Raw genomic sequence first — 20,240 nt, 5'->3', positions numbered from 1 at the left:
GTTGTACAGACGATCATTCCGGGTCTGCCAAAAATCCTGGGGGTGCACTATCTTGTCGATTTGTGTGACCGAGAGTCGCACATGCATCGATTGCTTCCACCAGGCTTATCTGCGCTGTTTATGCCAGCTCCGGCCAAGCCTGAGAATTCTATAAGAAGTCAAACGGAAATCCTATTTTCAGCCGGTGCCGAACTTCCACTTTTCGCCCTGCCATTAAACCCCATGTAGAAAAGCCTCGGGAAACGCGCCATCACCATCGCCACGAGGCCGTTCATCCCACCAAGCTTAAACCCAACGGGAGGCTTGCCGAGACATCTCGAGCCAATGGCCAAGACCAAATTAGCCATTCAGGCGTTGGGTTATTGCCGTTGAAAGGCCACTAGATGAGACGGTTTCGCTGTCGTCATCTTGCGGCTTGCCAACGCACGTCAAGACGCGCCACGGTCTGGGCGAACGCCCCCACTGAGCCGATGAGAAGTCGAAGGATGCACGGCGAGATCTTGGCTCCCGAATAAGTTATTGCCAAGCTTATGGCACCCTGGCCATGCCCGGGTCTGCCCATCCCCCCGTAGCCCCGGGTTCCCAAGCTGTACCCCTAGCCTAGCCCGCTTTGGGGACCCTTAGCTCGGGGGTAGGGGAATCTAGACTACCCATACGCTATCTCGACTTCTGATGTCGTTATCGGTCAATTTTTCGGGCATCCCACTAGCGAGCTTCAGATTTGCCCATGACCTCATCCCATCCTAGCTATGGCGAAAATGGGTCAGGGTGCGTTTTACTGGTTGTCGTTTCGTGCCAATGTTTCTGAACACGACGTAAACTGTCTCTTTTTGGAAGGAGCTTAACTCTACTCGCGTCCTTATCTGAAGGCGAAAAGGATTCAGGTAGGTGCGAGGTCTTGTGTATGGTTGGGGGTTATGAGATTGAGTTGGCAGTGCGACTGTGTGCTTAGTTGTGGTGCAACACACGAAAATCCATGCCACTTACAGCTTCTGTGGAAGACAGTGGCGGTATTCTGGCATTCACTCTCCCCGTAGAGCCCACTGTAAAAGCGCAATCTATTGTCGCTGCATTGATACTATTCAAGTCCGAGCTTCCCAGATGAGACAAGCTTACCTCCTGGGCCTAGGCACAAAGGCTATATGACCGACCCTTGAATAGATGGTGCCACTAGCAGCAGGCAAGTCAGATAGCTTGCATGGTCGGGATCCCACCTCGAACCGCCAGAGTTTGTGGGGTCATGTGTGTTGGTCGAGGGAGTACAGAGTAAGGTTGCCAGGGTCCATGGCAAAGTTTATGGCCTTGGGGAGGATTGTGTCATTCTCGGCGATATTGGCGTAAAGTGTATCTCAAAGTATCTCAAATTGAATATATACCTTGGACGCGGCTCCTGTGTTTCAGCGTCTCATCCCATCGCCACTTCTCAGCCTCAGCGCTTCAAAGCCAGCAACAACTTCAGCACGCGAGACATCGCGCCCTGCCGGTACTTCTTCATCTGTTGTCTGTCACACACATTGTGCAGTAACCATGGGGTTCGCAGGCCTTTTTGACGGCTCCAAGAGCACGGCCCACGTTTCAACCGACCCCGAAGCCAGCGACTCTGAGCCCTCCGTCATTCACGATGGTGGTCTCGCATACACGCGTGTCAAGGGAGGTAACGGCTCTAAGCCGTCCTATCAGGAGGCTGTTGGTGCTCCGGTCGAGTCCAAGTCTCCTCTTGGGTATCATGTGGGATGGCTCACTGTCATCTTTCTCAACGTCAGTGAGTAGTATCTCACCTCGTCGTTGGACCGACACTAACTTTGTTGCAGACATGATGATCGGAACTGGTATCTTCTCTACACGTAAGACTATCCAACAACCGGCATTGAGTAATCCCATACTAAACAACCTCTAGCTGCGAGTATCCTGAACCGATCTGGTTCCGTCGGCTTGGCCCTCATCATCTGGGTCATCGGTTTCCTCATGGCTGCCGCTGGTTTCGCCGTCTACCTGGAGCTGGCAAGCTACTTCCCCAACCGAAGTGGTTCCGAGGTGGTGTACCTTGAGCAGGCTTATCCCAGGCCCAAGCACTTTTTCCCCGTCACCTTTGCCGTCCAGTCGGTCATCCTCTCTTTCAGCAGCAGTAACGCAGTCGGTAAGTCATTACGGGTTTTGCATCGACGTTCTCAGATTAACGACATCTAGTTCTCTCCAGATACCTATGGAGAATGACTGGCGATACACCTAGCGAGTGGCAGATGCGAGGCGTGGCAATTGCTGCTTACACCCTCGCCGTCATCTTTGTGGTTGCTAGCAACAAGTATTCATTGTGGCTGGTCAACTTTATCGGCACACTGAAGCTCCTCACTCTGGTCTTGTTCGTCAACCTGCTGCATTTCATTCCTTCGGACACTAACAACATGTTACAGCATCAGTATCGCCGGCCTTGTCGTTCTTGGTGGAAACGTCGACCGAATTCCCGATCCCAAGGCCAACTTCCGCAATGCATTTGATGGCGAAACACCCAATGGCAATGATCTGGCCAGTGCATTCGTCAGCATCGTCTTTTCTTACGCCGGATACTGGAATGCCTTCAACGTGGTCAACGAGATCCAGAACCCTATCCCCACACTCAAGCGAAACGGCACTGTTTCTCTGCTCACCGTGGCTATTCTTTATATGCTTTGCAACATTGCTTACTTCGCCGTCGTGCCCAAGGAGGAGTTTGCCGAGGCCAGCGAAATCGCCGCCTCCGTCTTCTTCACCAAGCTGTTCGGAGGAAGCAAGGCTGCCGCCAACGTGCTCAACTTCCTCGTTCTTCTGAGTGCCTTCGGTAACCTCTTGGCCGTCTTGATTGGCTCTGGGCGCATGATCCGTGAGATTGGAAGGTGAGTTGGTCGTCCCGAGTTGACAAGGGGGTATGCTAACCTCAACCCTAGGCAAGGTGTATTGCCTTTTACCAACTTCTGGGTCTCTACAAAGCCTTTTGGAACACCTCTAGGTCCATACTTTGTGAAATGGGTGCTAACATTCATTATGATTGTTGCTCCTTCAGCCGGTGATGCATTCACCTTTGGTACGTGGACTTTGCGACGTGTTGAGGATTTGGTCTAATATGCCTTCCAGTTGTGAGCTTGGGTACTTACCCAGATGCCATGTTCAAGTTTGCTATGGCCGCTGGAGTCTATGTTCTTCGACGAAGACGCAAGCAGGCCGGCATCAACACCAATGACTTCCAGGCTTGGCATGTGGCTGTCATTTTCTACATCCTCATCCAGGTCTTCATTCTTGTTATGCCCTGGTGGCCTCCCAAGGGCGGCCCCTATGCTGGAGATGTCAGCTTCTGGTATGCCACTTACTGTGTGGTTGGTATTGCTATGTAAGTAGTTTCATCTCCCTTGACTATTCCCATGTTCTGATACTAACACCGAGTCTAGTGTTATCATCTGTGGCCTCTACTACGTCTTCTGGATGCACCTCCTGCCCAAGTGGAAGGGCTACCAGATCCGTACTGAAATCACCAACGTCGACGACAACGGAGCCAATACGCATCGCCTGGTTAGAATCCCCAACGCCGAAGTCGCCAAGTGGGATGAGGAGCACGATGAGGCTGGTAACTTGCGCCAGAGACGTGTGCCAAGCTCGGGAGACTCGGGCAAGGAGTAATCGGAGAGGAGTCTGGGGAGTAAGATGGGTGGTCAATCTGAAATTTGCAAGCCAATGCCTAAGGACGAACCTGTCCTTGCTATAGATATCCTGCAATTGAATCCATCCTTCATTCAACCATGTCAATGCAGTCTCTTGCTCTTGCATCTTCGACGAACAGCTGACGTTGAGTCATCTAAGACGATAGATGCGATGGGAAAGCATCTTCTAGTTTAGTATAGTCCTGTGTAGGTAGTTGAGGTTGTTGATTATGACTTGGTTGTGGGAGTAAACATTAAACACACTTTTGAGACACGTGGTATAAGCCTTGGTAAAGTTTAAGACATACAGAATACTAGAAGATATACGAAGGATACTAGCTGGTCTTAGCAAGCAAACAATTAAGATAGAGGTGAAAGATAAGCCCGTCTCCTCACGCGCTAGGACACGCAATGCCAGGCCACAAAGACTAGATGGTGGATTCACAGATAGGTTCTAATTAGTTGGCGTCATCTCAGCCATATTAGGATATACTAATATGGATCATACGTGAATTCATTGGGAATGCATGCCTTCATTGCTAAAAGACGAAATTAAAACCAAACACCCTGTAATGCAAAATGGTACACTGAATCCCATCCTACTCCTTCGCATTGCTTGCACAAGTCCATGGTTGTGTAGTTGAATCTGTGGCAATGGCCTCAATGGATGCCCACAAGCCGACAACACAGATCAACAGACCGGTGAGGAACAAGAGCACGTTGGAAACAAATCGACATGTCTGCTTCCAATCCTTGAACCAGTTTCCATGGTGCATCCAAAGCCAGAAGATTCCAGGCAGACCATAGGAGAACCAACTGGCGAACAGGGCGCAAATGAGTCCTAGCAAATTGTTGAAGATGGGGATCGACTCGGCAATCACCATGGAAATGGCCCAGGTTGCAAAGGTGATGCCGAACCAGGCAAAGTTGGAGAGCTTTGTTCGTCGGACCATGTGCTTGGTGTTGCGGAAAAGTCTGGAGAAGATATATGAGGAGGCGACATGGCCGTAAATGACACCAGCAATCACAATGGCTAAATCCATGTTAGTACAGAATCTTTAGTTTTGACCGAGGGCGATAACTCACTAGGAATGGCAATACCCCAGATGGCCTTGCGCATTGTGCTCGAGCCGGCGGCAGAGAGGGCAGGCGAGGGAACATCGGGACCGACGAAAACGTAGATGACGATGGCGGCGAGGAGATAGAGAGTCGTGTCGACGATCTGGAGGAATGCCAGAGCCTTGGGCCAATCCTCGGGCTTCTTGAACTCGGCGATGACACTGAAGAAGCAAGAGTGACTCGCTAGAGAAGATGTTAGAAAGACGATGCGGGACAGAACGGATGTGGGCGCTCATACAGAAAGAAATGGCGATGTTGGTGACAGCCAGGAATGCGCTTGTGAAACCAAGCTCTCGGGCAATGTGGAAGCTTCCGGAGCCAATGGGCCGCTCAGATGCAACGTCTCCAACCGTGATGAGAACCGCCGTCGTGATGGACAAGCAGGCTAGAGGTAAATGTCAGCTTATATGTTAAGGATGCAGCGCCAGCGGAAAACTCACAGGCAATCGACATGTAGCTCGTATACTTCAGAGTTCTGGGGAGATTCAGAACCCAGAATACCGCCAGACCAACAACCGCCCACACAATGGTGCACGTAGAGCTGCTAGTGAGGGTATTCAGGCAGATGGTCCAAGTCAAGAGGTGGCTGCCCATGACAAAGACCTGGAAGATAACCTGTGCCCATCCAAAGAACTCCTGGAAGACGCGTCCCATTCCGATCGACTTTCCAATGACCTCCACGGCATCTCCAAAGTTTTGGACGAAGGGGTACTGTTTTCTGAATTCGGCGAGGACGAGACCAGAGTATGTCGATAGGCAGCCCATAACGAGGATCAGGACGATGCCGGGAACGAGGCCGACGGTGGCGAGCACTGAAGGTAGCGAAAGGATTCCGAGGGAAACGGTCTCCGCGATCAAGACGATTCCTCCTTGCCTGCGATTTGGTTAGCACCAATTGACATAGAGTCGCAAGTGTACCTACCACCACGTCAAAGTCTTGTAATCGATCAATTCGCCGTCCTCTCCATCCAACACCCTGCTACCGCTGTCAACTGCGGCGTCGAAATTAGGAGGAGCTTCATTGTTGACAGCCTTCTCCGCGTCTGGGACGGCATCGTGATGCTTCGGCGCTTGCGAGTCTGCCATGTTGTCTTGAGGAATGTGTGGTCCAACGGTACAGACTGTAAAGGACACTTCCTTTATAGGGCCTCGGCGAAATGCACGTTGGCTGCGGGGTAGGTAAATAATAATTTGGCTTTCTGGAGAAAGAGAAAATGCAGCCTCAAAGGTTTAAAGAAGGTTCCGCAGGCGAAGGCGGTCCGCCGGCACCGGTCATTGAGAAAAACCATCAAATCCTGTCGAGTCAAGTCGACCCACAGAGGACGAATTTCCGGACCAGGCCGATGCCACCGCGCACCGAGTTCGGCCTTGACATGTAGATGAAGCTATTTAGCAGATCTTGCTGGGCTAGGGACCTAGAACGAGATCGGCCAAGACATCGAACGACCCAACTGCCGGGGTTCGTGATTGCAGGGGCTTAATGCAGCCGAATTCTAGGGCTGGGTGATATAAATTGAGTAATGGTTACGTTATGGTCCCACAAGTTGGTAAATCTTCAAAGGCGGTTTGTCGTCTGATGGCCAGCAGCTCTCCACAGTCATGAGCCACAGAGCTCATCTCGAACGTCTCCCCAGGAAGAGCACGTTCACCAACGATCTGAATCTTGCAGCTGTGATCCGTGTGGTGTTGCTTGAGCAACCTCAAAGATGTCTGACATCATGACGCGCTTAACGGAGGTTGATAAACTTTTCAGCCTCCTTCGTGACAAATGCATGCAAGCTTTTTCTCCCCTGTCGGAGGCTCAAACGCCGCTGGTTCTAGCCGGTTTCTGGAATCGTTAAAACCTTTCTAGCGCACTCACTCTGTCCAATGGTAGACGCTGGCGCCTTCACTCGAGTCATAGTGGATCTTTTTCCCTTGCCACCATTCGCCCGCCGATCACGGTCCGAGGTGGTTCGTTCGGAGCTTGCGATGCTTGGCCAGGAACGTTGATGGAGACGCCACGGCAGTATGGAGCCGCAAGTTCAGACCGCCCCGGGGAGGTTCAGGCGTCTCCGAACAGTCAGCAACAAAGGCCTCGACAAGAGTGGGTGTAATGCGACCCATAGATCTTTCAAAGGTCATGTGCTTGACAGCCTGCGCCCAAGGTGCCACTCCGGGGTAGGAAAGCTTGTCTCACACAAATCTCTGTGCTCTCTTTGGCGTGGCCTTCCTCTTTCCTTTTGGCTGTAATTACTTCCCAGAGCATTAATAAGCCGCCGATGCAAGCTGGTGCCAGCGAGGTAGCACTTCATGACCACACCCATAGATAGAGTCCGGCCCTCCCGGTGGGCAATCTGGAAACCGACCCCGTAAAAATACTCTCGAAAACAGCTTATTGATGAAATTATCCACCGTGATTTCTCCGCATTGGAGCAGGCAAACTTTTAACGTTTGCGTCATATTGCTAGTCTTCACACATGTATGTGGCTTCGTGGAACTGAGGGTTAGGAGAAGAAAGCAGATCAAGGTTATGAAGCATTCAAGATATTCGAGCTCACTAGTGTAAAATTGACTACGTATGCGTGCTAGTGAGCCAAGATAAAAAGCTGCTCCCTATAAAGCCCTTGTCGGGATTGGTCACCCAACCTATAAACCTCCACGCCTTGCAATTGGCCAGAGGCCAGACCATGACAGGACAATCAGATATTGAGTTCCCTCAGGCTAGATGCAAGAGAGATGGATTCAAAGTCCCCGAGGAAGAGGGAGACAAGGCCTGTGGCCGTCAAAATAGCCTAGAGCTGAAGGTCTTCGGGGGCCTTGCAGCAGGTCCAGCAAGGCGAGTTAGAAGTGCCCTGCGATTTTGTCAGCTTTTACACCACACATATCCTCTTGGAAAGGGATCATGCTACCATGTTGTTTGAGTACTAAGTCATGTTAGAAAAAAGTGAGCCACGCTATAAGATGGGACAATTGACACTTACCCAGCCATCAGGGCAAGTAGGCACCTTGGGCCAGCAAATTGCAAGGCAAATCGGGGCGTCCTCAATCTTGACGGTTCCCTTGGGCGCGGAACCCTGAACGCGATGCGAGGGAGATTGGGAGACTTGGATACGAAGGCTGGGGTTCAATTAGCAAAATAATTCATACATACCATGAAAATACCAAGTAAGCAACCCCATTTTCAGCATTGAAGCCAGGTTGCTATGGTAAAAGACTTACGTGATGTCTTCATTGGCTTTGCCGGAAGACCAGGGCATGGCGGTGATGCCATGGGCAAGGACGAGGACGGAAGCAGTAGAGACCTTCATGTTGATTTGCGTGCTACCAACAAGGTATGTGAAATATGTTGGGAGAGAAGATACTTGAGTCTGAATGAGCTTGGTGGTAGATTCCTGTCGAGATGAATCGATACCTTTATAGCTTAGTAGAGACAAGCTCAATCCATACCCGCGCGAACATGAACACCCAGTTCGCTCTTTCGTTCTCGTGCACATGTAAACCTTTCCCCTCACTAATTTCCTGACGTAACCGCGATTGACTGTGCAACGACGCCGGATCAACGTGTGGGTGGCTGAAATGACGGCTTCCGATGTTGTGTGATACGTTGTGAACATAGATCGGCGTGCCTCGGGTAACCTTTCTGTCGTCGTTGTTGTGAGACCACGGTAAAATGAACAGGGATACTCCTTTAGGACAGTCGCAAATATATAAGAATATTGCCTACCTAGTGACGATATCTACAATTTGACGTTGAGCTGGTCGATCATGTGTGCTTCGAGCACTCTTAAATCAGGAAACAGTTATGTTTCTCAACCGACTCTCTCTATCACGTTTCCATGCTCATACGTGTTTCATCAGTGGTGAGTTGTCTTACGAGACCGAGACCAAGACTTGCTCATGTCCTATCGACTCATGCAGCAGAACATGAAATACAACACGGTAGGGAAATGACCCTGGTGGTACGGCCTGTCTCTGAAAAGTTAGATTCTATGGTCAAATACCAGGAAGCTCGGCATTTGCGTCATTCATTTCAGTCAGGCTCATCGGGTCCTCGGCAGAGAGGATCGGGTTCCTCGGGCCAGGGACTCTTGGTTACTTGTATACAGGTGCCGTGCAACATGGTGTCTGTGATACGGTACACTGAGGGGATACTTGATACGACACTGGTTCTAATGGGTGGATAAACGGATGGTTTCCGTCGGCTGTTGTTGAGACTTTAACATTGTCATAAGAGCAAGTTATGTAAACATTAAGAACGACGTATAAAGTCTTATGTTATGCACAATTAGTAACTATCTCTTCTCCGTTTATGACCAGTGGCCTTTGCACAGACGTCATTCACCAAAAAAGTACCAACAGAACCGTGGCGTAGTCCACGGAACTGCCCCGGTGGGCCTTGTTGGTACGTTGGGATTGGCGACGGAATGTCTCCGTACGTCGGTATCCTTCCGACCCCCCGCGGCCATAGATCAGGCTCTGCTAGACTCAACTTGAATAGGCATAATAATAAAATGTTCTTTTAAACGGTAATTATGCTGCGTCTGCCATTGTCGAGGGTATTCCTTGAGCCAACTCGCTTTCATACCAAACCCCTATCGCCAAGCTTACACGATGATCGATCAAGTCAGCCAGTATCTCCTTCGCTCCAGTGTAAGGGCAAGGATCTTTGCATTTAGCCTGATAGTTACCTTGTTGGTATTCTTGGTATTCGTGTTTGTTGCTCAGTACTTCAAACCCGCAGGGAAACGGAACCTCAAAGATGGTCGCAAGTCTCGTCTTCCTCCCGGCCCGCACGGCCTTCCTATCCTTGGGAACCTGCTTAGCTTGAGAGAGGGACGCCATGATCCGGACCACGCGTTTGTAAGTGTCGCGTGCCTGAAAATAAACATTGCTGAACATGGAACAAGCTCCGTCACATTGCCAGCTTCGGAGAAATGACAACGGTGCATCTCGGCTCCAAAACCTGGATATTTCTCAATTCTCACCGTACCATCTCCGAGATAATAGCCAAACGCGGCAGCGCAACAAGCACGAGATCTCCCATGCCCATATCCAGTAGCCTAGTCAGCCGTGATGGCAGGTCATTGGTACTTCCTCAAGAGACCTGGACAGAACGTCGACGAGTGATGCACAGCCTTCTCAGCGGCACCGCCTTGAAGCAATATGGGGAGTGGCAGGAGCTCGAAAGCACACAGATGATGGCTGAGTACCTCTTCAAACCCGAAAAGTGGTACAGGCATCACTATCGCTATGCAAACTCGGTCGTTCATCGGATAGCTCTTGGAGAGCGTCTGGGCAAATCGACTCAAGAGTTGACCGACCTCCAAAACTGTGTCACCTTTTTCGTTGGAAGTATTGGATCCAGCATCATTGATTGGTTTCCAGATCTCGCCAAGTTGCCCAAGTTCATGCAGCCGTGGCGTCGTCACTGGCAAGCTCTGGGTGACTGGAACTACGACGTGTACAACTCATGGTGGGCGCCTATCCGAAAACAAGTGGAAGAGGGGACCGCGCCGCCGTCGTTTGTGCGCGATGTGCTTCTCAATAAAGATACGAGATACAAGGGAGATGACCAGGACTGCATGTATGTTGCAATGCAGCTGATCGAGGCGGGGAGTGACACTACACGAGAGGCGCTCAACATCATGGTCATGGCAATGTTGGAGTATCCCGAACCGTTCCGCAAGGCCAGAGGCGAGATTGATCAACTATGCGGTATTGGGGGGCAAGCAAGGCTACCGGTTCTTTCCGACATGGACCATCTGCGCTTCATCTGCGCGATTGTGAAAGAAGTCTTGCGTTGGCGGCCCATCTTCATCGTGACCCCAGATCATGTTGCTTCGCAGGACATTGAGTTTGAGGAATACAGGTTTCCAGCCGGCACGGGCTTTGTCATTAACGAAGTTGCAGTAGGTAACGAGTGCGAAAACCCTGGCATGTTTTATCCGGAACGATGGATGAACGGCCATGAAACTGACATCAGCCATGGGCTCTGGCAGTTTGGAGGAGGCAGGCGAATCTGTGTCGGATATCGTCTAGCCCAGAGAAGCTTGTTCATCAACATGGCGAGACTTATCCAATGCATAGACTTCAAGGCGGTTTGTTAAGATCAACTCATGGTTTTGGAACTAGTTGCTAACCAGGCTTACAGGATGGTCCGTATAACGGGAGGATCCTCAACCTGGAATCGACAGATGAGCCTTTCCCAGTCAAAGCGACCGTCCGTAGCAGAGACTACTGGAATTTGATTGTCGAGGAAGCGACCAAGGCTGGCGTTGTGGACGATGCAAAAGTGGATCGAGATTTGTAGTTGGATATGATAGAGGGCCAAGCACTCGTTTCTCACATTGCCGATACCATGTTCAAAGTTGATGTCTGCTATTTCTGCCCTTCAGATTTTCAGTGCCCCTTCCCTCCTGTAACGTAACTAGAAGCTAAGCTGGCGTTGTGAAGTCACTACCGACCTCATTGATAGAGAAACTCTGCGTTACTTTGCTCCTATTCCGACTGGACAACGGGGGTTGAACCTGAGCAGCGATGCCACGGATGCAGATAATGTGTGCATCCACGACAGACGGTGTTAGCCCTGTTCCTCTCTGCGATTAACATTTCCTGCACTGAGGTAAAGCCCGGAACAGGCAGCATCTGGAGGACACGGAACTCGGAGCAATCCCGACGCCCAAGGTGCCGCACTTTTGAAGCAAAAGCCCTGGTTTTTAATCCCCCAGCAGAATTTTCCTGTTCAACATCAACTTTGTCGAAATCACCCTACGACTCACCCTTCTAGTCTTCAATTCAAGGCATTTTTTCACCATGGCATCACTCCCACGAGAAGGATTCACGGTCGACTTTGTCGCCAAATTGGCCCGAACCACTGTTCTGAACCCTATCATCACCATTCCACTGGCGGTAAGCTCATCCGGGCTATCGATGTCCAGTTCAACTGGTTCGCACTGGAGCCAGTCGTTGGAGACCGCACGACCATACACTTACTCCCTGGCTGCTTTGAGCGCCCTGTTGTACGCTACCGACTTCCTGAACAAGCAGTTCAACAATAACTGGACCACTGACCTGGCCTGGGACTGGGATAACGAGATTGTCGTCATCACTGGAGGCAGCAGCGGCATTGGAGCTCATCTGGCCCAGAAACTGCATGCTCGCAAACCCAAGACAAAGGTCGTCATCATCGACTACGTCCCGTTAACTTGGAAACCGATTGAAGGGGCCTATATCAAGTACTACCAATGCGACCTCAGCGACAGCTCCCAGATCCGTGCCATCTGTGAGAAAATCAGAACTGAAGTTGGTCACCCTACAGTTCTTGTTAACAATGCCGGTATTTGTCGAGGTGCCACGGTGTGTGATGGTTCCTACGCGGATGTAGAGGTTACCATTCGGACGAATCTCATCGCACCATTCTTGCTAGTCAAAGAGTTTGGCCCAGAGATGACACTTCGGAATCACGGCCATATCGTCAACATTAGCTCAATGAGCGCGTTTCTTCCACCGGCTAAAGTGGCAGACTACGCTGCGACCAAGGCTGGGCTGATAGCGTTACATGAGGTGAGTCTGCGCATACTTACCTACTCCACAATGTCACTCTAAGTCTCACAATACCAGGCGCTACAATTAGAGTTGAAGAAAGCACCCCGTGTCAGACTGTCACTCGTGGTGCTAAGCTTCACTCGAACGCCGTTGTTCAAAGGCAAGACGAATCAATCTAATTTCCTGTTCCCGGTTTTGGATGTTGAGTCTGTGAGTGAGGCAATTGCAAAGACGCTGTGGAGCGGATACGGCAAGACAATCTTTATGCCTGGCATCATGCACTACATTGCGATATTGGTAAGTTGACTGCTCTAATAGTTGAATGAAGGCATTTTTGACATGTGGAAATAGAAAGGGGGGCCAGAATGGTTGTGGCGCTTAGCAAGAGAGGGAACCGGCAACACGCAGGTGGACTTTAGAGGAAGGCAAAAGCTAGATCCCAAGACAGGAGCATTGCGTGAGACTTGAGAGAAACTAGAATAGTCACTTTTTGCATGGACACAAAAATACGACCGCATAGTCACTCATTCAGTTCAATTTGTTGATAAGTTGAAGCTTTTTTACTAAGTTCACTCAGTAAAGACTTACTGTCATCCAAAATATTGAGTGTGACGGGATAGGCGCTTATGGAGAAAACAGCACGACTACACTCTATCTCCATCGCAACCAGTATTATCCACCTAAAGGACGACACGCCTGACGATCAATCATCCATCCCTTTTCACATGCAATGGCACTTGAAGAATTCGGTAAACGGTAGTTGATAGGCACCTACCCCGCGGTGGCTTGCCAGGGCTGCACAGTCGGGGATGGCGGAAGTGCTCCGATACAGGCTTTCGGAGGTATCCCGACCACAACGCCACGGCGAGATGGCTCTTGGCAGCTTCAGGTACATACGTAAAGCCTCGGTAAATACGATCTTGTGCGGGGAAGCAACTTGATTGATTAATTTATTTCATTGCTATCTCTAGCCGCAGTTCAAATGCTTAATTCAAAGCAAACCCAACGCTCCCCGGTCAACAAAGCCAACAGCATACAAACACTTGACCAGCCACGACCTCTGCGGCCATGGCATCAGAGAAAACTAGTCGGCGAAATTACAGCCAGTTCGCTTGCATTGGCACAGGATTCTCAGCCATCTGTCTTGGAGCGACTCTGAAACGATGGTATGGCATCAGCGACATTCAGTTCTTTGAACGATACTCTGAGTTGGGTGGCACATGGTTTGGAAACACATACCCGGGTAACTGTGATATCCCTTAACAGAAGGGTGGCGCTGATCAAGATAGGCTGCGCTTGCGATGTGCCAAGTGCTCTCTACAGTTATTCCTTCGAGCCAAATCCAAACTGGACCCGAGTCCTGCCTTCACATGATGAGCTTTGGAGGTATCTGAAGAAAGTCGCCGACAAGTATCATCTACCTCCCAAGATGTCCTTCGGCATGAACGTTGAGAAGTGCGAATGGATTGATCAACTCAAACGTTGGCGCCTTCATGTTCGCCATATAAACACGGATAACGTATTCATTCACGAGTGTCAATTCCTCTTCGCCGGCGCTGGTCAACTCGTCCAACCTCGGGAACTCGACGTTCCGGGGGTTGAGAAATTCAAAGGCCCCATCTTCCATTCTTCCAAGTGGCGGCATGACGTTGAGCTCGAGGGAAAAAATGTTGTAGTCTTTGGCAACGGTTGTACTGCGGCTCAGATTGTGCCATCTATCGTTGGCAAGACGAAGCATCTCACGCAGGTTATCCGGGCGAAGCATTGGATTCTTCCACCGATTGACGGAGTTCAAACAGATGCTATGCGAAAGATCTTCAAATACATACCTGGAAGCATGACGTTGCAGCGCCTCCTCGTCTTTTTAACGGCCGAGAATGAACTGAGAGGATTTTCAATGACAAAGTCGGCTGCCAAGTTTCGTCAAAACCGTCGCAAGCAGGCTGAGCAGTACATGAGATGTACAGCTCCCGCCAAGTATCACGACATGTTGATTCCCGATTTTGAGGTGGGCTGCAAGAGGAGAATCTTCGACTCTGGCTACCTCGAATCCCTGCATTCCGAGAATCTCACACTGACGAACACACCCGCTGTGGAGATCGTTTCCAACGGAGTCAAGACTGAGAATGGCTTCATTGAGGCAGATGTCATTATCATGGCAAACGGATATATCACGAATAAATTTCTCGGTGGTATAGAGGTTGTCGGGAGGAACGGAACACTGAATGAGCACTGGGACTCATTTGGCGGCGCGGAAGCTTACAATTGCTCTTCCATGAGCGGGTTCCCCAACTTCTTCATCTTGCTTGGTGAGTCCCTGGGCCGGTGCTGCCTCTCAACAAAGTTGGAACCTAACAATTACTAGGTCCCAACGCAGCGACGGGCCACACCTCAGCAATCATGGCAGCCGAGAATAGTGTCAATTTTGCGCTGCGTGTCATCAAGCCTGTGCTAACTGAGCAGATGAGCGCCGTCGAACTCAAGCCAGAGGCCGAGAAACTCTACGTCGACCGCATTCAACATGATCTTTCCAACACGGTTTGGAACTCTGGGTGTCAGAGTTGGTACATTAAAGGAAACCCGGAAAAGGGTCAAACATGGAATGCCATGAGTTATCCCTACTCGCAAGCCTATTTCTGGTACCGGAGTGTGTTTCCGACCTGGAGCGATTGGGCGATTTCTGTGAGTTTTGTGTCACCAGTCTCCTTGGATTTCAGCAACTAACTATCCTAGGGCTCCAAGAGGTCGGTCTTTCGGCGAGTGATGAGAGCAATTCTTGTCATTGGTGGCTTGTTTTCGGTGCTTACACTTTGTTTGGTTGGGTGGAAGAACAAGGGGGATCTCAGCGAGAACTGGGCCAAATTGCCCATGCTCTTGAGGCGTCTCCCTGAGTATTTAAACATCTCGCGGCAGAGCTGAGCATTTTCATGCATTCCAACATACAGGCTGTGACTGGTCTAGCGTACCTCTTTTTTTCAACTTTAGGGCCTTGGTCGTTGATATCGTCAGTTATTTTTTGTATCATCAGTTACTATTTGTCATTTGACGCTTATAAACATCCTGCAGAAATCCTATGGGCTCAAGAAGTTCACCTATTTTCGGACTGTGGTGAACGTCCCCATGTAATGGCAGTTTTGAGGCAAAGGGGGCATTTTACAGAATGGTGTTTGGCTTCTTCAATAACTATAGAGCCAACGCAGAATCTAGGATTAGGTCGAGTCCCTATCCGGGCTCGTCATCATCTCGCCACCATGTTCCGTGTGGTGACACCCGTCGGGATTGCCTCGTCGGAACCGTCCCGACGGCCTATCTAGTTCTGCTCCACCTCATTTCCACAGCTGCTGAAGCTGCTGACGACTCTCCCTTATCCTCCCCCTTTCCCATAATTTCTTCAAGTATTAAAACAATGATGGACTGAAACATCCTTAGAGACCACATTGTTGATCGTGGTTCTTTGTTCACACACTTCTCGCCATGGCGTACGGCAACCTTTTATCCCACCTTGCCCCGACAACCTCAACCCAAGAACCGCGTCGAGACATTACCCTACCACCCCGACAATTGGGAATAACCTGGAAGAATCTGACCGTTCAGGTGGCCTCCTCTGATGCGGCTGTTCACGAGAATGTCCTATCTCAACTCAATCCCATCAAGACCGTCCAACGCTTGCGACGCAGACCAGCGAAGAGGACAATTCTCGACAATAGCCATGGCTGCGTTAAGCCTGGGGAAATGCTTCTCGTCTTGGGCCGTCCTGGATCCGGTTGCTCAACCCTCCTGAACGTGTTGGCGAATCAACGGAATGGGTATGCTTCCGTGTCTGGTGATGTCCACTATGGTAGTATGGATCCCATAGAAGCAAAGCGCTATCGTGGCCAGATCATTCTGAGCTCGGAGGATGAGATCTTTTTTCCATCTTTGACGGTTGGTCAGACTATGGACTTTGCGGCTCGTCTCAAATCTTCAGATCAACATGCGTCGACCAAATCGTTTCCGGAAAACTCTTCTCACTCTCTTTTGCGCGCCCTGGGTATCGATCATACCACCACCACCAGGATAGGGAACGAGTACATCCGTGGAGTGTCGGGCGGAGAGAGACGACGAATATCGATCGCCGAATGTCTTACAACACGAGGATCGATATACTGTTGGGACAATAGTACCAGGGGACTGGATGCCAGCACGTAAGTTATTGAACTACTCACGAGACTAACGACACGAACATGGACGTAAGCATTGAAGCTAACATGAAGATTGATTGGCAGGGCGCTCGAGTATGTCAAGACGATCCGAGACCTAACCGACCGCTCCGGGCTCTCCTCTATCATGACCCTCTACCAAGCCGGCAACGACATTTATCACCTGTTCGACAAAGTCCTCATACTCGAGCAAGGTCACCAAATCTTCTACGGTCCATCCAAAGAGGCACGCCCATTCATGGAGGGTCTTGGCTTCCAGTGCAGGGAGGGCACCAACGTCGCCGACTTCTTGACCGGAATCACGATCGAGACGGAACGGATTATTCGCCCAGGATTCGAGCTGAGCTTTCCTCGAACCGTCGAGGCTATCCGCGACAAATACGAAGAGTCCAAGATATGCTCACAGGCAGCGGCTGAATACGAATATCCTTCCACGACCGAGGCAAGAGAGTGGACAAAGCAATTCCAAGCGACAATACAGGGGGAGAAAAATACACATTTACCAGAGAAAAGTCCTCTGACTGTGGGCTTCTTCTCTCAAGTCCACGCCTGTACAATCCGGCAATACCAGGTCATCTTCGGCGACAAGGTCACCTTTTGGACGAAACAAGCGACAGTCTTGGTGCAAGCATTAGTTGCTGGGTCTCTTTTCTACGACGTCCCGAGCACGTCGGCCGGCATCTCTCCACGATCCAGCGCCATCTTCTTTGCCATCATGTTCAACACGCTGTTGGCCATGTCGGAAGTCACCGACTCCTTCTCAGGAAGACCCGTCCTTGCAAAACACAGGTCGTTTGCCCTACTCCATCCAGCCACGTTCTGTGTTGCGCAGATTGCGGCCGACGTTCCCATCGTCCTGGCACAGATATCTGTCTTTTCCTTGGTGTTGTACTTTATGGTTGGCTTGACGTTATCAGCAAAGTCCTTTTTCATCTTTTGGGCTATTTTGGTGTCCACCACAATGGTACGTGAACTCCTGTGCCTTCCGAGACAACTAAGGCGTTGTCAAGGCTAGAGAGAATTTTTGAGACACTCTTTCAACTAAAAAATACTCCTAGTGTATGACAGCCTTGTTCCGAGCCATCGGTGCTGCGTTCACAACATTCGACAAAGCAACCAAGGTGTCCGGACTGGCCATCATTGCAAGCGTGTTGTACACCGGCTTCATGATTCCAAAACCGGACATGAAACATTGGTTCGTCTGGATCTACTGGATGAATCCCCTTGCATACGCATTCAACGCCCTGATATCCAACGAATTCAACGGCAAAACCATTCCATGCGTCGGAGTCAACATGTTGCCCGCCGGTCCAGGTTACAACAACACCAGCATGGCTCATCAATCCTGTGCAGGCGTTCCCGGTGCAGTTCCAGGACAGACGTTCGTCACGGGAGACTCGTATCTTCAATCTTTTTCATACAGCCACTCCGATCTTTGGAGGAACTTTGGAATCATTTGGGCTTGGTGGGCGCTATTTGTGGCCATCACTGTGGCTTCAACTTCAAGGTGGAAGTTTTCTTCTCAGAGCACATCGAAGCTTCTTACGCCAAGGGAGAGGAAGAAGGAGTCTCAGAAGGCAACCCCTCGATCCAGCGATGAGGAGTCCCAGTACTCAGGTGAGGACACCGTCGGAAGTGAGCCTCGCCCATACCAGGCGACGGATGGCGCTCTCGTCCGGAACACCTCGATTTTCACCTGGAAGGACATTTCTTATGTGGTAAAAACGGCAGAAGGCGATCGAAAGTTACTCGACGACGTGTACGGTTGGGTCAAGCCAGGTATGCTAGGGGCGCTAATGGGCGCTTCTGGTGCTGGCAAAACGACACTGCTCGATGTTCTAGCGCAGCGGAAGACTGAAGGGTCTATCAAAGGATCCATCATGGTTGACGGACGTCCTCTCCCGATCTCTTTTCAGCGGTCAGCTGGGTACTGCGAGCAATTTGATGCTCATGAGACGTACGCTACGGTCCGTGAGGCCCTCGAGCTTTCCGCGTTGTTGAGGCAAGGCCGCGATGTTGCCCGCGAGGACAAGCTGAAATACGTCAACGAGATTATTAGCTTGCTCGAGCTGGAGGACCTTGCCGACACCTTGGTTGGTACAGTCGGTGACGGTCTGTCTGTGGAACAACGGAAACGTGTCACTATCGGCGTTGAGTTGGTATCTAAGCCGAGCATCCTTCTGTTTCTTGACGAACCAACCTCAGGCCTCGATGGCCAGTCAGCCTTCAACATTGTTCGGTTTCTCCGGAGGCTTGCGAACCTCGGCCAGGCAATATTGGTTACAATCCATCAACCTTCTGCCCAGCTATTGACACAATTCGACACACTACTTCTCCTGGCCCGTGGTGGCAGGATGGCATATTTTGGGGATATCGGTGACAATGCCGAGGTTGTCAAGGCATATTTCGACCGAAACGCAGCACCCTGTCCCCGACAGGCAAACCCAGCCGAGCATATCATTGATGTTATCTCGGGCAAAGCATCCGAACGAGACTGGAGTGAGGTTTGGCGTGAATCAGCAGAGCATCATGCGGCCGTAGAGCAGCTTGACCTGATGTTATCAGAAGCAGCTTCGAAGCCGCCAGGTACGATTGATGATGGTCACGAATTTGCGCAGCCTCTCTGGACCCAGATCAAACTCGTCACGAAGCACATGAACATTGCCTTGTTCCGCAATACAGGCTACATCAACAACAAGTTCATCTTGCATGTTTTCTGTGGTCTTTACAATGGCTTTTCGTTCTGGCAGATTGGAGACTCACTGGACGACTTGCAACTGCGCATCTTCACTATTTTCAACTTCATTTTCGTGGCGCCCGGGGTTATCAACCAGTTGCAGCCACTCTTTATCGAGCGCCGGAATCTCTTTGAGGCACGCGAGAGCAAGTCAAAGGCCTATTCCTGGATCGCCTTTGTCACCGGGCTGATAATCTCAGAGACTCCATACCTGATTATCTGTGCAATCCTGTATTTTGCCTGTTGGTATTATACAGTTGGATTCCCCGTGGCTGCTGACAGGGCTGGCTCGACCCTGTTTGTCATGCTTATGTACGAATTCCTCTATACCGGCATTGGACAGTTCATTGCTGCATACGCACCCAACCCGGTCTTTGCTTCGCTTATCAACCCCTTTGTTTTGGGTGTCTTGATCATGTTTTGCGGTGTACTTGTCTCGTACGAGCAAATTACAACTTTCTGGCGCTATTGGCTGTATTGGTTGAATCCATTTAGCTATATCATGGGAAGTTTGATAACTTTCAGCAGTTGGGACCTCCCAATTCATTGTTCTGATGATGAATTTGCGGTCTTCAGTCCACCAGACGGATCGTCTTGCGGCGAGTACCTTTCGTCGTATCTTTCGATGGGAGGAGTTTCTGGCAATCTCACCAATCCGGATGACACAGCCACTTGCCTCGTCTGTCCGTATCAGAACAGCAACGACCACTTCTGGGTTCTCAATTTGAAGGAGTACTATTACGGATGGCGTGATGCGGGTATCGTGGCGCTCTTTGTCTTGAGCTCTTACTGTCTGGTTTTTCTCTTGATGAAGCTACGAACTAAAGCATCCAAGACCGCGAAATGATGGAGCGGTGTTGTTGCCTGTACTCTTCCAAGAGAGGACTGGAGGGGATGAAAGGAGGAGGAACTGGCCTCGCAAAACTTACACTCTACTTTGTCTTTTTAGTACTTTTCTTTTTACTCGGCTTTTGCTTTCTGTTTTTTATC

General features: G+C 50.4%; 6 protein-coding genes across 6 annotated transcripts; 5 read left to right on the top strand and 1 right to left on the bottom strand.

Annotated features, from left to right (window-relative positions):
- Positions 1 to 1,198: 1,198 nt before the first annotated feature.
- Positions 1,199 to 3,648, top strand: LRP88_14934 (amino acid permease-domain-containing protein; the record flags this gene model as incomplete). Its single annotated transcript, XM_083251268.1, has 10 exons — positions 1,199 to 1,228; positions 1,272 to 1,497; positions 1,541 to 1,762; positions 1,812 to 1,844; positions 1,898 to 2,137; positions 2,188 to 2,359; positions 2,412 to 2,870; positions 2,922 to 3,058; positions 3,109 to 3,361; positions 3,420 to 3,648. 10 exons carry the CDS (start codon positions 1,199 to 1,201, stop codon positions 3,646 to 3,648), a joined length of 2,001 nt encoding a protein of 666 aa, XP_083092968.1.
- Positions 3,649 to 4,267: 619 nt separating this feature from the next.
- On the bottom strand, positions 4,268 to 5,873 carry LRP88_14933 (transmembrane amino acid transporter protein-domain-containing protein; the record flags this gene model as incomplete). The annotated part of the gene is made up of 5 exons (XM_083251267.1): positions 4,268 to 4,701; positions 4,755 to 4,970; positions 5,026 to 5,172; positions 5,228 to 5,661; positions 5,713 to 5,873. 5 exons carry the CDS (start codon positions 5,871 to 5,873, stop codon positions 4,268 to 4,270), a joined length of 1,392 nt encoding a protein of 463 aa, XP_083092967.1.
- Positions 5,874 to 9,811: 3,938 nt separating this feature from the next.
- Positions 9,812 to 11,079, top strand: LRP88_14932 (cytochrome P450; the record flags this gene model as incomplete). Its single annotated transcript, XM_083251266.1, has 2 exons — positions 9,812 to 10,867; positions 10,921 to 11,079. 2 exons carry the CDS (start codon positions 9,812 to 9,814, stop codon positions 11,077 to 11,079), a joined length of 1,215 nt encoding a protein of 404 aa, XP_083092966.1.
- Positions 11,080 to 11,582: 503 nt separating this feature from the next.
- On the top strand, positions 11,583 to 12,374 carry LRP88_14931 (uncharacterized protein; the record flags this gene model as incomplete). The annotated part of the gene is made up of 1 exon (XM_083251265.1): positions 11,583 to 12,374. One exon carries the CDS (start codon positions 11,583 to 11,585, stop codon positions 12,372 to 12,374), a length of 792 nt encoding a protein of 263 aa, XP_083092965.1.
- A 1,008-nt stretch (positions 12,375 to 13,382) lies between these two features.
- Positions 13,383 to 15,233, top strand: LRP88_14930 (flavin-containing monooxygenase; the record flags this gene model as incomplete). The annotated part of the gene is made up of 4 exons (XM_083251264.1): positions 13,383 to 13,557; positions 13,604 to 14,623; positions 14,680 to 14,996; positions 15,048 to 15,233. The coding sequence occupies 4 exons, from the start codon at positions 13,383 to 13,385 to the stop codon at positions 15,231 to 15,233; spliced, it is 1,698 nt and encodes a 565-aa protein (XP_083092964.1).
- A 1,304-nt stretch (positions 15,234 to 16,537) lies between these two features.
- On the top strand, positions 16,538 to 20,097 carry LRP88_14929 (uncharacterized protein; the record flags this gene model as incomplete). The annotated part of the gene is made up of 3 exons (XM_083251263.1): positions 16,538 to 16,543; positions 16,599 to 17,477; positions 17,572 to 20,097. 3 exons carry the CDS (start codon positions 16,538 to 16,540, stop codon positions 20,095 to 20,097), a joined length of 3,411 nt encoding a protein of 1,136 aa, XP_083092963.1.
- Positions 20,098 to 20,240: the final 143 nt, after the last annotated feature.

This window comes from Fusarium phalaenopsidis, assembly GCF_050370095.1.
Source record: "Fusarium phalaenopsidis strain FUZ10S chromosome Unknown contig_32396, whole genome shotgun sequence".
Lineage (NCBI taxonomy): Eukaryota > Fungi > Ascomycota > Sordariomycetes > Hypocreales > Nectriaceae > Fusarium > Fusarium phalaenopsidis.
Note: the sequence above shows the minus strand (reverse complement) of the source record. Positions and strands in the feature narration are given on the sequence as shown.